Source organism: Aulonocara sp. 'chitande type north' Nkhata Bay, linkage group LG6, assembly GCF_057382095.1.
Source record: "Aulonocara sp. 'chitande type north' Nkhata Bay isolate Kocher_YH1m ecotype deep benthic linkage group LG6, A_spYH_male_GT1.1, whole genome shotgun sequence".
NCBI classification, from domain to species: Eukaryota; Metazoa; Chordata; class Actinopteri; order Cichliformes; family Cichlidae; genus Aulonocara; species Aulonocara sp. 'chitande type north' Nkhata Bay.
Genome location: NC_141349.1, coordinates 22,228,714 through 22,244,006, shown reverse-complemented (window position 1 = coordinate 22,244,006; position 15,293 = coordinate 22,228,714). Strand labels below are relative to the sequence as shown.

General features: G+C 40.7%; 1 protein-coding gene across 1 annotated transcript; it reads right to left on the bottom strand.

The window, feature by feature from the left end:
- Positions 1–12,939: 12,939 nt before the first annotated feature.
- Positions 12,940–14,824, bottom strand: helt (helt bHLH transcription factor). The gene is made up of 4 exons (XM_086297580.1): positions 14,657–14,824; positions 13,965–14,069; positions 13,711–13,807; positions 12,940–13,483 (listed from the first exon to the last, which is right to left on the bottom strand). Exons 1-4 carry the CDS (start codon positions 14,822–14,824, stop codon positions 13,008–13,010), a joined length of 846 nt encoding a protein of 281 aa, XP_086153706.1. The 3' UTR covers positions 12,940–13,007.
- Positions 14,825–15,293: the final 469 nt, after the last annotated feature.

Sequence of the window (15,293 nt, the reverse complement as noted above, 5' to 3'; positions counted from 1 at the left end):
TGTTAGCCGGTTATCCCGATTAGTTCTGACATCTTCTTCCTCCTAGTTGCTTTACACAAATGATCCAGTCTTTTGTTGCCACCCTTGTCCCAGCCTTTCTGGAATTTGACAAGACATTTCAGAATGAGCTCTTTTTTTAACGAAACACTCCATGCTGTATTTTTTTTCACGTTTAGTACATTGTAAAACCCGTTTGGGAAATTAGAGCACAAATAACAAATGAACATCCTTTGTTTTTCACTATGCTAGGTATTGAAAACAGAAATAATGCAGCAGTTTTACGGCAAACTTTTGAAACATGCAATCATTGTAATGTCTTTCTATTATTATAGCATCTCTACCTTACAATAAAAAGTGCCTTTAGGTGACTGCTGTTGTTATTTAGTGCTATATAAATAAAAGTGACTTGAATTAAATCTCATAAAAAGCTAATGAAGTGAACAAATGAACAATCAGGACGGTAATAAGCAAATATGCTAATTTGGACCCCTTCTTTCCATCCATCTTGTTGATTTACGCGCCCCAAGCTCTCCTGAATGTTTTCACCTTAGAACATGGATGAACCTCAGAGTGGATTAGTGGTGGGAGTTAACAGAGGACTCAGTAATTGGTAAAAGAAACAAATTTTTAGGGTTAAACATGCCTGCTGTGACCCAGTCTGTCCTGCAGAGAACATTTACCCAGGCAAACAGTGGCCTCTCCCTAGCCCCCACCTTAGCCCCAACACACCCACCACAGTAGCACCCTAGGAATGAAAAGAGGAGCACTGATTCAACTCTCATCCTCTCCAGCATCCTCTCTGAGATTAAATCATGAAATCATTTAGTGTTTGTGTGGTCTTCTCTGGGACGTGGGGAGAAAGGATGGACCGGGCAGAGAAAGAGAGGAGCTTCAGTCAGTGTGTGGGAACCACATAGGAAGAAATCCCTGGCTGATCCTGGCCAAGACACTTTGTTTTTCTCCCCTCCTCTCCCACCCCTTCCCTCCCTCTCTTTCTGTCCATCCATTTTTTGGGGTTTTCATTTTTATTCATAGGGTGGTCGGGGTGGAGGGAAGGGTGTCAAGAAAGCAGGGGGCAGTTTGTGTCTGTGTGTGTGTGTGTAGGAGGAAGGGATTGTTCGTCGGCCGATGCCAGTGGAAATAGGTGCAGGCCTCAGACCAGGCCTGGCAACAATAGCCACAGTGTTGTTTGGGTAGTTGCGTCCAGGACTCTTGGACATTCTTCCCATGTCAGTATAATCACTACTGGGAGGTAGCTCCATTACGGATTACCATATCATTAATAGTATCCATGACTTTTGTTCAAAGGCTACTTGTGTAATGTTGCCTTGTGGATGACGGCTAATCCGCTGAGCTGCAGCTGTAGGAAAGAAGAGGGGTAGATCCCACCATCAGTCTCTCTCTCTCTGCCTCACACACACACATATAGACACACACACATGCAAACACATATAGAGGCATCTCCCTGTCTTGGCCCACGGGGATCAGGCTGCTGAAAGACAGATACAAACAACAGTCAAATACAAAGTTCCCCCCATAGCGAAAAAGAAACATCCATTCTACACTTCCCAACTGATCCCCTCCTTAAAGCCAAAGACCAGGCCCCTGCCTCCACCAGCACCATCATCTCCCCCTCCTCCCCTCATCTCCCCTGTAACTGAGTTGGCTGTCATCCTCCCATTAAAGCCCTGCGCTCTTTAGCGCAGCCTTCCTCTCAGATGGTGGGCCAGATTAGGAGGGGAACAATAACAGTTTTCAATGTAAAATGTGCATCTTGTTAGTCTTTTTTCTCTCCTCGCCTATCTTAAAGAGCGAAGCGTAAGCAGCCATTCAGAAAGTTATCTGTGGGTGTTTTCTCTCCTCACACACCGAGGCTTGTTCTGTCGTTATTTTAATCCCCCTGTTTTTCATTCGACCGCTGGATTTTCTGTTTTCTCAGCTCAGATATCTCAACTCAGCACTCATTTGAACTTTAGCGAGATTTGAAGTTTCACACTGATATGTCTTTATGTGTTAGCACCGCCTACAGAGATGCTGTGGGAGTCTCTTCACATGTTTTAAAGCTTCAAATTCAAATTTTCTGTTTCTTTCTGGCAATTTTAAAAAGTGGTTGGAAAACAAAAGTAACATATATTTACAATAAATCCTTAACGTTGCTATGATTATTTTTGATATCTTTAAGATGTATTACTATTAAACCAAGCGGCTTGGTTGTCACTCTGAATAAATCCCAGCTCGTCTTGAGAAAGCAGAGTGTTCACCAGTGTTGGCAGGAAGAGCTGCCAAGTCTAAGTGCAGTAGATACCCCTCAAGCCCTTGTTGTTTTCCTAATGGGTATTAATTCTGCGCAATAAAAATAATCTTTTTTGTAACAGAGTCCTGCAGTGACAGTGGGTGTTCAGAGCGCTGACATTAAGCTGAACTCACAGAAGTCGCATGTGGACATCAAGCTTTAACATCAGTGGCTTGTAATAAACTGGAAATTCAATCTTTATGCAAAACAAAAAGCTCTACTGTTAAAAATGTGGGAATAACAGCATATATTATACGGACACCAGAGCAGTCTTCTACTGCCTCCCTGAAGCAGTGAAAGGTTTATGCATAGCTGCTGATACACATCCCAACAGAGATAAAGTACATGTGATTGAAATTATAGGTTGGCTAACTTTGATTCATTCAACGCCAGTATAGGTACAAGCAAAATGTCACTGTCTTATTTTTAAAGTCAAAAAATATTGTGTGAGGTTAAAATTAAAAAGACATCTGTGTCATGTGTTGTTTATGTCACTGAAAAAAGGTATTGCAGAATTTCAGCGTACTAACTGAGAAAATATTTTGACATTTTATATTATATTTTGAGATAATCCTGTGAAAAATTCGCTTACGGAAGGAAAACATTTCTTTTCTTTTTTCCAGTGGAAATAGTGTCGTCGTCACAGTCGTCACAGTGTCCTCAAAGCTCCCGTTCTCGGTCTTAATGTGGTTCTTTATTGCATGTCACCCGCTCATACTCTATATATCTATATTATAATAATTATTGTTATTGTGTCTTTCTCGTTCTGCAGGGTGTTCGTGTTGTGCTGCATCATGTTCCCAGTGTTGGACACGGGTGTCCTGCTGTGAAGGTCAGGGTGAGGTCATTGGGGCTGTGACTGTTTCACCCAGCCGCCACGATGACCACTGATTTTTAACCAGTGAGATGTTGAGATGTTAAATTCTGATTATTTTCATTCACAATATTGTTTATTATTTAAAACATTTACAAACACTTATCTTGTTAATATGTTAAAGTCTGTCCCTGCGATGTGTATTCAGAAGCAAGCTCTCCACCCCCCAAAAAAAACCTTTCACTCTGTCCCTACTATAACTTTCACACGAGAACATTCATTTGCTCATTCACTTTGAACACATGCACTCACTTGAGATCAAGTTTTCCACCCTCTCTGGCTGCCAATCTCATTTCTGCTTTTTTTTTTTCTCTTTCTCGATTGGTTACTCAGATCGTGACCTCAGAGCCTGACCCGAGCCCTGGGGTCCCCTCTTGCTGGCCCTGTGCTTGCCCCCAGGAGCAGCTAAATACAGAGGAGCAGCCGTCATCTTACCGGACAAAAGGGCAAACATACCATGCTCACCCCTCATGAGTCCAGCCAAGCGCACAGGGAGCACATTAGGACCTCTGGGTTTAATTTACCCTTTTTTTTTGCTCCTGCAAAGAGTCGACTGAGGCGTCAAGTTTGTCAGGTGCCTCAGCTGTGACCGTCTGACCACATCACACTCTCACACAGCCCTTCAGATTCCCAAAGAGCCTCATGCTGCACTCTCCTGATTCACACTGTCAGGTTTCATGCTTCATGCTACTGAAGCGTTATGTTTGAGAAAGATTTCTGGGGCAAATGAACTGGTTACAACTTGCCGGCTTTCCCGAAGAAACCCTAGGCGTGAATACGGTCTCACGACTGTGGTGTGATTGAAGCTGAAAGGACGGATCTCCCCTTTCAAACACAAGAAGGGGATTCCAGTGGTGCTGGAGATCTTGAGCTCTACTTTCAGAATAGAGACAGCACGATAGCTTAGCAAGGAAATAAAAAGTACAAGTTTATTACTTAAATTACAGACAATCTCTGATTTTAAGTACAAAAAAAATCACTGCTAGTTTTGCTCTATTTAAACACACAAAACTTAAAAATATTTAAGTGGTTATGTTCAGATTGTTATTTGAATCTTTGTGTTGTTATTATTGTTTCCAGCACATTCACATGTAGTTTGTAAACATGTTTATTTGTTTGTTTTTATTGTATTTTATTTATATGGCATTGATTCAACAAGGTGCTGAAAAGATTCCTCAGAGATTTTGGTCCATATTGACATGATAGCCATGATGTTAATCTTCTGTTTCATCATATCCCAAAAGTGCTTGGGCTGGATTATTGGTTTGAGATGTGGTGACTGTGGAGGTCGCTGTCATATTCAAGAATCCAGTTGATGATTTGAGCTTTGTGACATGCTGTGTTATCCTGCTGGAAGCAGCTACCAAAAGATAGGTACACTGGTCATAAAGGGATGGACATGGTCAGCATCCAAGTCTGACCCGACCATTCAAATGTCACAGCAGAAATCGAGACTCATCAGACGAGGCAACATTATTCAAATGTTCTTTTGTGCAGTTTTGGTGAGCCTGAGTGAATAGTAGCCTCAGTTTTCTGTTCTTAACTTGCAGGAGTGACATCCAGGTGGTCTTCAGCTGCTCTAGCTGCTACTTCATGGTTTGTGCATTCAGAGATGCTCTTCTGCATACCCTGTAACAATTGTAACAAGTGGTTATTTGAGTTGCTGTTGCCTTTCTATCTCTAGTGTTTACAGAGAATGGTCTGAAAAAGAAACAAGATCCAGTGATGACAATTCTGTGGGTAAAGATGCCTTGAGTATGCCAGAGGTCAGAAGATAATGTCCAGACTGGTGGGAGCTGATGCTTTTATGGGGAAATCCCAGTATATCTGCAGACTCCAACCAGTCCCTATGCCACCAACAACCATAACATGTTTAAGAGTCTATCATATATAATTTGCACTGACTTTAATTTCAACTGATATGCGACTGTTTATTTTCTTTATTTCCAATATTTTTCAATGCCAGTCTCAAATATCAAGTTTAAGTAAAGAAATAAAGGAGTCAGGAGAAAACTGTGTGTTATAATATTATAAATACTTGTGGCCTTAAATATTTAGGTTAAGATTTCTTTAACATATTTTTCCAATATGAATAATTTATGGATGTTGTTATTGTTGTTAACTTAATGCCTTTAATCTTTAACAAAAAGGCCTTAAATTTTAAATTATGCCACTCCATTGGACGCCTTGTGAAATTACTCCCACAGTGTTACATTTGCCAGGAACCAGAATGACTGGTGCTCATTGTCCAACTACCATGCAAAATTACCTGATTTATCTTGAGCACTTTCCAATGTCACACTGTCTGTGCTCATGACAAAAGTGCCCCTTGTTGTGGCACACCAGATAACTAAACCCTCCCTTGTGAAACACTCAGCACCGATCCAAAACGCACTTTCTCAACCTTTTGTCCTCCAAAAACAAAGAACTGCACTTTCTCTTGGCAAATGATGCCTTAATTGTGCAACTTAACAAGCTTGCTCCTTTTCTCCCATGAATAACAAAGAGTTTGATTCAAGTTTGTTTCTTTTTCTTTCTTTCTTTCTTTCTTTCTTTCTTTCTTTCTTTCTTTCTTTTTGCTTGTTGTGTTGTTTCTATTGCAGTGTACTGCTGCATGCAGGTTGGGGTATTCCCATGCAGCCATGTGGCCGGATATGTTTCAGACTGCAGCAACTGCGCTGTGCTGTAAACTAGAAAAACATTACCAAACAACAGAATGACACAAAGCAGCAAGAAAAGCAAGGGTGTGACTAAAACTGTGGTGCACAGTGGGATATTTTGTACAGTCTTCATTATGTTTTCATTTATATCGGAGATGTCTTTGACCCTTCGTTGCTCCCTCTCCTTTAAAACACTGCCTCCTTTATCACTCTATTCATTTTTGGCTCAAATATCTTTGCTCTAAATGGTGGTAGTGTTGAATAGAGTATCTCCATGGATTTGCATAATCTGATGGCATTGCTGGTGTGCACATAGAGGGTTGTGCCAAGTGCAAAAAGGTGAAGCCCTCATCCCTTGGCAGGGGGCAGAAACAGCTATGAAAACCCTCCTCCGACAGGATGATAGCAAGTTTTATTTGTTCTGCTTGCACTCATTTTTTTGCCCATCTTGTGCAAAACATACGCTTTGCATAGAGAAGTATGACACTTATTTAATATGTGTACACACACCCTCAAAACCCACATGATCAAATCAAATCCTATCACTTTTCACACTGGCTAAAAGCTCAGCAAGGTCCTCTCGCCAGAATCACTCCCAGACAATCTAAAGCAATTGATAAGTGCCCCCCCCCCCCCCCCCCCAAAAAAAAAAAAAACAGACTCCATTCATGTCTGCAGTCGTCTTACAGTGGCTGTCATTCTTTAGACATCACTGGTGCCAAGGCAGTGGGATGGCTGCCTCTCTCTGATGGGAAACTGTTGCTCATGTGCTGTGTTGGCTGCCAAGTTTTGGCATTATTGGTGAGGAAGGGGTGGGGAGGGAGAGGGTAGGGAGTGGGGGGAGTACAGAAAGGGGGCCCTTTAAACCCTGTGAGATAGTGCTATCTGTTGTGGGAATGATCTTCATCCCTTTCCCCCCTTTTCTGAGACTTAGGGCTCTTGCTCTCTCCCTCTCTATCTCTTGCTGTTTCTGTTTCTCGCACTCACTCTCTTCTTCTGTCTCCCCATTTCACCCCCCTCCTGAACCCCTCCCCCTCTCCCTCCCCAGTCTGTCTTTTCATGCTGTAGATCAGACAACCATCCTGAGGTGAGCTGGCAAAGATCCGATGCCACTGGAGCACTTTGATTATCAACCAGCACTGACTGTTGGATTTCTCACAGCTTGGGTACTTCTTTGGCTTCACTCCCAAAGTATGACTGTAACCCTCCTTCAAGCACACACACACTCACACACACACACACACACACACACATACAAAGACGCAATGCAAATGCAGTACAACAGGAGATGTTGTGCCCTGAGAAGCTTAGCTAAGCTTGACTTTAGTGCAAAGATCAAACAGGAGCTTTGAGACACATATTGAGCGAATCAGCATTTAGAATTTCCAACCTTACCAGTTTATGGCCTCTTAAATGAAAAGTTATGTAAATGCACATTTTCTGTGTCTGTAAAATAAATACAAGTGGCTTATTTTAGCCTGATATTACGATGGGAAAGAGGGTTAAACAGTGCCTGTTTCTTTCTGAAAGTATCATGCTGTCCATGATCTCTTTGATCTGAAACTGAACTATAAAAACAAAGAAAGAAGAAAATCACAGGTTCATGCTATTTACATTGGGAGAAGATTTATTTGCTGAGAGCAGTAAATTACTCCCCCACTTGTTTCTGCTTCCAGCCTGGAAAAAGAAAACATTATGCAAGGCTCTATTGCCATTGTGCAAGTGTAATGAAATTAAGGCAATACTCCCTCACATGGTGCAAAAAACCCACCATAAACACCACAAATATAATGACAAAATACAATATTTAAATGGAATTTACAGACATATATGGACCCATACATGACAAGTAAAAAGGTTTAATATGTGCATAGATTCATATACACAGACACATGTATTTGTGTGCATTCACACATAGACACGCAGCAAAGCAGTAGCTATTCTTCGCACTGTGACACTGCAACAGCTCAGCACAGAGACAAAGAACATCTTAACAAAACAATAATTGAAACACGCACACCAACAAAACAAGGTCCTTCCAGCACAAACTGTGCCCAGTGAGCAGTCAATTGTTAAAGCGCACACATTATAGCAGAATTCATTTGATCATTTTTACCTGGGATCAGAAATCCTTTGAAAAATTTATTTTTTTTATCTTCATCCATTTCTACCAGCTGAGGCGTTTATGCATTCTCACCGTGTTTGTTCTGTAGTAACAACCAAACACAGTGTGTGCTGCTCTGTTTCAGCCATCCATTGTAGACTATACTGCTGGGAAATAATAGAAAAGGCACAATACCAAAGCCCACTGTTTTCATTTCTGAACTTTAGAGGTGGTCAAGGGCTTTTTTAACATTTGCATGTAATACTTTTCCTCTGTTAATCTAAAACAATTGCAAGGCTCAAATAAGCAGGCTGTTTGCATCTTTTCATCTGGTTCTTCTTACGGATGTGAATAAAGACATTTTCCAAAATTTTCCAAAATTTTTCCCTTAAGATGAACTGATCTCTAATCATGAGTCATGAAATTTCATTTTCATTTTCTTTCTCAGACTTTAATTGAATGAATATTTCTATTATTTAAGAAGAGAAGAGGCAGAATATAAAAAAAAGAAAAGAAAAGAAAACTGCAGAAAATTTAAAGAATTTCTTATTAGTTTAGATGATGTTTGGCTATTCAGATAAAGATGAATTCTTCCACCACTGCTCCTTAGTACAGTCATTATACACAATTTTAACTTTTACATTTAAAACCTTGAAAACATGATTTTACAGAAGCAAAACTAATTTTGCAATAAATTTTATCTTCAAAATAAATTTAAGATAAAAATGAATGAAGTCTTTTAATTAAGCATTAATAGACGTTAGGCATTAAAGCATCACAATGACAGGAGTAGCTGCCCAGATGCTTAGCTTAAGGAGAACTTGAGACCTGCTTTTTCAAATGATGCAGGAAAAACTGCTACACATAACAGTACACAACCAGCAGAATTATAGTGACTGTAACATGTATTCAGACAAAAAAAAGTCATATCACTCTTGATGAAGAGAAGCTGGCTGGTGTGCAAAGAGTCTTGTCAGTATAAAAAAACTGCAAATGTAGTCTTGGTATCTTTTACAAGCAAAATCGGAGCGAGTGACGAATTGTGTCTCATGTGTCTTGCATGTAATGCAAATCCATTTCTCAGAAAGTGCACAAAAAGGAGTTGCAGTTAAAAAGTGTGTAAACGGATGAATACGCAGATCTTTTTAAGGTTTATCTTACTTTATCTTTATAAAATACTTTTGTCTTTGTCCCGTAGGATGATAAAACTCCTTTTTTCTCCCTTATGAAGTTGCCTGACTTCATTCTCCTCAAAGTTCAACTCTAAGATTTAGCTCTGACGGTGAGGTGCTTTGATATTCCCATGATGAATAATTTTATGAAAGAGCCGATTGTTAATGTTCAGCCTGTGATATTAATGCTAAAATAAAGATTCTCTAACTGAAGCTTTACCACCGCGGCTCATTTTTACATGACAATGAATGGTGAATGGTCTGGAGTCTGTTTTTTATTCCTGCTCAATTTATTATTATTCATGTGAGGTGCTGTGGCTAAATCTTTCTCATCTGGTTGAACATGAGTCTTTCTTCCTGCTAGAGTCAGGATTTAAACCAATATTGAGGCTGCAGGGATCCAAGTATTCCTTGAAAAGCTTTTCCTCTTTCATCGTATTGTTACTTTTCCATCTGCGTGGCCACTGTCTTCCATTTCTTTCATTTGCTCGCTTGTTGCTTGTCTTTTTGGTCAGAGGCTGGTTAATGTGGGTTTATCCAGCCATCCAGGCGATTAATATGGGCTTATCCAGCCGTCCTCCACCTATCCACTGAGTAATGATTCGCACACCTATCCAGCAATTTTAACATGAAAACATGCACATGAAGACACCTACCCACCTCCTTTTTTCTCTGTCAGTACCACATCGGAGGGCAGATGCCTAAAGTGGCAAAGGGGGTAAGCTACGTGTAATAATTTCAGCTTTGCCTATGAATTAAAACAGAGAGAAAGGGTTTACTTGCTCTCCTCTCAGAGAGAAACTTTGATTTCATGGTGTTGATTATTTTTCTTCGCAGTCACTCAAGGATGAAGCACAAGGATTCATCAATTGTTCCCCTTCCAGATGCACCACAAAGGAGCTTCTTGGTTTGAAAAAAACAACAACATGTGGTTTCCCCCACTCTTTCTTTCTTACCTTCTTTTTCAGAAAGTAAGAAAGAAAGGGGCCTGAAAGCACTTTGTTCCACTTATTGAGATGTGGCAGTCACATACAGCAGACGCAAGCTTGCCAAAAACAAGTTCTTACTCTGTTGAAGGCAAAGAAACCTACTGACTGTAAAAATTGATCAGCGCAATAAAATTGTTGGTTCTATGTTGCTCTGAAGAGGCAACAAATGTCAAATGTAAATAAACAGAAACTTTCTAACTGTGGCAGGTTTTCTTTTTCCTGCATAGCATCCTTCTTTAATCCTGATGAATAAAGATCCTCATTTCCCTAAATATATGGAAACAGGAAAACTTGGCTAAAGTTCTGACAGGATAACTTTTGTTCTCTTACAGACCCCTGTGATCAATAAAATGCAACTTTTGATTTAAAAGTATTCACACACGCACATTATCTAATCTTTTTAATCAGATGTCTAGGCTTGTGTTACTCATATTTGAACTAGAACATTTGTTCTATAGAGAACTGTTCATCATGGCCAGCTTCCAGTAGACGTGGCATCCCTCAAGGATCCATTTTGGGTCCTCTTCTGTTTTCAGTTTACCAGTACCCCTCAGCTCTGTCTTTTAGAAACATAATATTTAATAGCACTGTTATACAGAAAATATTCTATCTGATTGTAAGTGACAGTGACTATTCTGTGAAGAACCTCTTGAAATGTTGTAATGATTTCAAATAGTCTCAGGTAAATTTATTTTGCCCCAACCCAGCCTCAAAATCACTGCCATCAAGGCCCTTAGTCTTAACTGTAGATGAAAATCATTATGCTTTGTTGTTGACTTTGAACAGTCAAATCAATAGTGTTGTGAAGAACAACTGCGACTCATACTAAATTAAAGCCAGTTTTGCCTCTAGCTAGCTTAGAAAAAATTATCCAGGCCTTTATCACCTCTTGGCTGGACTATTGTAACTCCCGGATTTTATTATTCCACTCATTTTCAATTGCACGTGGGTCAAAACTTCTTCCATTTTACCTCATTTACACTGAGTAGCTGCATGGGTCCAAGGACACTGAGGTCATCCTCCCAACAGCTTCTCTTAGTGTCACCTACTCACCTAAACAACTAAAGGAGAGCATGATTTCTCTAATATTTCCATCTGACATGAGGACCTGTCCAACAGCTGGATTTGAATCATTTTTAAAGGCATACGTATTTTATATTTGTATTTAGTCATGCTTTGAGGTCAAGGTTTTGTCAATCACACTGCATGTCTTTTTACTTCTGTTTTAATAAAGTTATTGTTTGTTCTTTTGTGATTCTTGTAACACACCCAAAAAAAAGAAAAGATTCTAGGTCTGACCAACCGTCTCAGCCGTGGGCAAAAAGATGACAGTCAATAAAATTCTAAAAGATAATTTATTGACAAATAATCAAAAGATAAAACAGTCCAGTGTCCCATTTATGAATCAAGTAAAACACACAGTCCCAAGGCCAGAGCCAGTTATGCCACACTGCCAGTTGCACTCCACGTGTTGCCTTCAACAGGGTTAGAAGTTGTCCTCTGAGACTCACCACCCTGCAAGTATATAGCCAGTGGTCACTCCAGCCTCTGCAACTCTGCTGCCTTTAGGCTGTGGCATATAATAGGCCCTGGCCTGCACAGAGAGACAAAATGACACCTTCACTATAGAATTCATAGTGCAAAACCCATCCATCCCAAACATAGACAAACACAAACCATTCACTCATCACAGGCAGACGAACACATACATACCTGCACATAGAGACAAAAATGACACAGCAGTGTTTGTAATGTGGGCTATAAGTAGACCAGTCTATCAGTGCAATCAAGTACACCTGCCTCTAATTAGTCCAACCCCATTCCAGCCATTGGCTCACCAAAAATGTGACACACACACACACAACCACTCCCAACCCAGTGCAACTTCACACAATAATATGGAGCTGAATTAACACAGGCACATTAGTCTACCACGTTACAATTTTTCCAAGGTTTTTTTTTTTTTACTCAATTTCTTTTATTATTGCAAGTTTATTGCTATTGTAATTGTTTCTGTGGCTTTCATTGTTATCATGTTATTTGTTTATGTGGGGGGTTTGTTTTGAAAATTTATTTTTGGAAATCTGGAATGCAGATTCATCTGCCTGGAAAACACACTGGGGGTGGGGATTGGGGGGCATCCTGTTGTTTTAATAGTTAATGTTGAAAACTTTTATTGACATAAAAACTATGCTTAAACAGCATGTTGAAATTAATTTAAGTAAGGGGTAATTTGGGGTTTCTTTGGTGCTGGCTTGGTTAAGTCAGGGGTGGGTGGGAATCAGACTCATGTTTACACCCTTATTTGTCACAGCCACAGATCCTAGCCTGGGATTTATACTCAAAGCTATTCTGTGGATACATTTTTCAGTTTAGTTTAGCTCATATCAAGAGCACTTCAGACTTGTGTGTCACCAAGCTCTCTCATGTCCAAATGACACAATTTACTCTCAAATCTACTCCAGTCAAATTTTACTTAACTTTTGTTTAAATATACCAGGAAAAAAAAGTTTGTAGCATGCTCTTTTTGTATACTTCTAGTAGTTCTTCTCTGTTCAGGCAATGTAGGGAAATCACAAACTGCTAAAAATGAACCCTTTCCCCTTTCTTTTGTAAAAGTCTTTTCCCAGAGTTGTGGTTTATCCTGCTATGTCTCTCTTTCTCTCTCTCTCTCTCTCTCTCTCTCTCTGTGTGTGTGTGTGTGTGTGTGTGTGTGTGTGTGTGTGTGTGTGTGTGTGTGTGTGTGTGTGTGTGTGTGTGTGTGTGTTGCTTTATTCGGAGATTTGGGCCCTCTTGCTCACCTAATGTAAGTGTAATGATAACAAAACAAGCAGTATTTTAGGCAGAAATACTCTATTTATTCACAACATTTACATGATCCATATGCATAAATAAAAAACATAAAACAGGGCTATTTACATGGCGTGTTGCGCATTGTGCAAACTAAACGTATTTGCGTGCGTGTGCCCGATGAAGTTGAAATAGTGGTGATCGAGTCCCGGTACCGGCGACAAGTATCCACCGTGCTGTTGTGTGTGGGCAGAGAGTGGCACTGTTGGGTATGAGATGCCTGGACTGCGGGCTGAGCTGTGCCACGAGAAGTGTCCCGGTGGACTCTGTTGGTACACGGAGTCACTGGGGCTGTGGTTTTGGTGCTCCGGGGAGGAATGCAGCTGGCTGAGATATTCAGACGGTTCTGGCATCGCGCCGACAGAGCCGAACACAGGCTCGGTGACCACACGGGACTTTGATTGTAAAAAGGCGAGGATCCTTGCGTACTTGATGTCTTTGGTTTCAGCTCTATCCTCTGTGGTCAGGTAGTGCACCAAGTTCTTCATACACTCGTGGTATCCGTAGTGGAAGTAGTTTGCAAATTCAGCAAGTAGTTCGCCTGAAATTAGCCAAAATAAGTGCTGGTTAGAACCCTGCGGGTGACATGTTGAACAACCACTTCGTGGTTTTTGTGGCTCATTCTGGTGCGTAAAACTGGGCATGCGGTGAAACATACATTAAAAAAATAAAGTCTGCCAAATTTTACACGACCAGCACGTTTGAAGCTATTAACTTAGCTGAGAGGACGATGGCAATGTCATGCGTAAAGTACAAGACTTCACTGACCTTTCTCTCTCCCGCGGGGAAAGTCCGCTGAGTGGAGCGCTCGCAGGTACTGGACCGTCATCTCCAAGATTTCAGCTTTCTCTAGTTTTCCAGAATTCTGAGAAAAAATGAATCGTTAAAATTATTTTTAAAAACATTTTAAAATGTTTACATATATAGAAGACTGGACTGCCCTATTAACTTTTTTATTTGTCATTTTAGATGTTATATAATAAAGCTAGTCAACAATAAATATGCGATACATTTCACAGTACCTGTTTAGCCAACGCCATTGGAACTGTTTTTCCCAGTTCGTTCAGGCAACGATTAATGCGGTCCCGTCTTCTTTTCTCGATGACTTTGTGGGAGATTGGAGTTCTCTGTGAAAACAGGGAAAGAGATATCATGAGTAAACGGAATCGTTGTATTGCCGCCCTTTTACGGTCCTAAACAAGCTATTTTTTTTTAGAAAGGAAATCCCACAATTTTCAAAATAATACGAAATAATGTGGAAGAGATCCTAAGAAGAGCTACAAATCCTGGCGGGTTTTGCGCGTCGCGCGCTGTGCTGCTCCAGGAGCGCGCAGCGGCCACCTGCGCTCTGGACAAATTCGTTATCTCTGAGACAAGTAAACGATACTCTGACTATCGTTTAACGAGTGTAACAGATTATAAAGGTTTGTGATAAATGTGTTCACACTGCTGCCACCAGATACTGCCGAACTGCATAATATGGTCTTTCACCTCAACAGAAGTTAGGCTTCTCTTTAATGCGCGCCACATGGAGATGCACAAAAGCGTTTTACTCCTCTAAAGTGAAAAGTCCGGAAGATAGCAGTTTTACACTTTTAGCTGTAGGCTATATAGAGAAGCAAATAATTCCAACAGTGTACTCAAAAGTCTTTAAAAGTGCCAGGTTCCAAATTATTTCTGTCCTCAAAATGCCGAGCGCACAGGGAGCGCATACCTTCCTGTCTTTCATTTTAGATGCCATCAACGAATCCCTGATAAACGTCTTAAAAATGAATTTAGCTCGAAGCTGTAGAGATGTCCTGGTCTGGAAGGTGAAGGAGAAGACTGAGGTTTGAGCAGAAAGCTGTCCTTTATAAAGGATCCATCCAAGGGACTGTCGCATTCATGGTGTAAATTATTCCATGGGATTAGAGACATGCATTGGGTAAATGTGTGCATTTAGGATCAGTTAAAGAAATAGTAAAAATCTAAAGCCATAGGCTAGCAGGGGGGCAAACCTGCTTTGTTAATCCACGTGGCTGTTCAAAAGACACGTGATTACTTTTGGAATATTATTTGCATAGTAACAACCCAGGCGGGAAATAAGAACTGAGCGCTGGGATCGGCTGATCCGGCGGGGCGCACTGTGCGCACTGAAAACAAAGCCGGCGAAAAAAAGAATCGCTTTTTCTTCCAACTCGCGTTTCTCACACGATCGCCTGTTTACAAATCCCAGCAAGCGATCTTAACTCTCATCCAAGCCCGGTCCGAGTTTTAAGGCCTGTCCAGTGTCATTAGAGTAATTAAGTAAGCCTTTAATAGGCTGTTCCGCCAAGTTCAGGGGAGATCTTTTGGAGACGGAGTCCCCCCGT

Excerpts from the sequence above, each read along its gene's own strand:
- helt (XM_086297580.1), bottom strand. The coding sequence starts at position 14,824 with ATGCGACAGTCCCTTGGATGGATCCTTTATAAAGGACAGCTTTCTGCT. Across the intron at positions 13,808-13,964 it reads CAATGGCGTTGGCTAAACAG|AATTCTGGAAAACTAGAGAA; the intron begins GTACTGTGAAAT and ends ATTTTTTCTCAG. Across the intron at positions 13,484-13,710 it reads TCCCCGCGGGAGAGAGAAAG|GCGAACTACTTGCTGAATTT; the intron begins GTCAGTGAAGTC and ends GGCTAATTTCAG.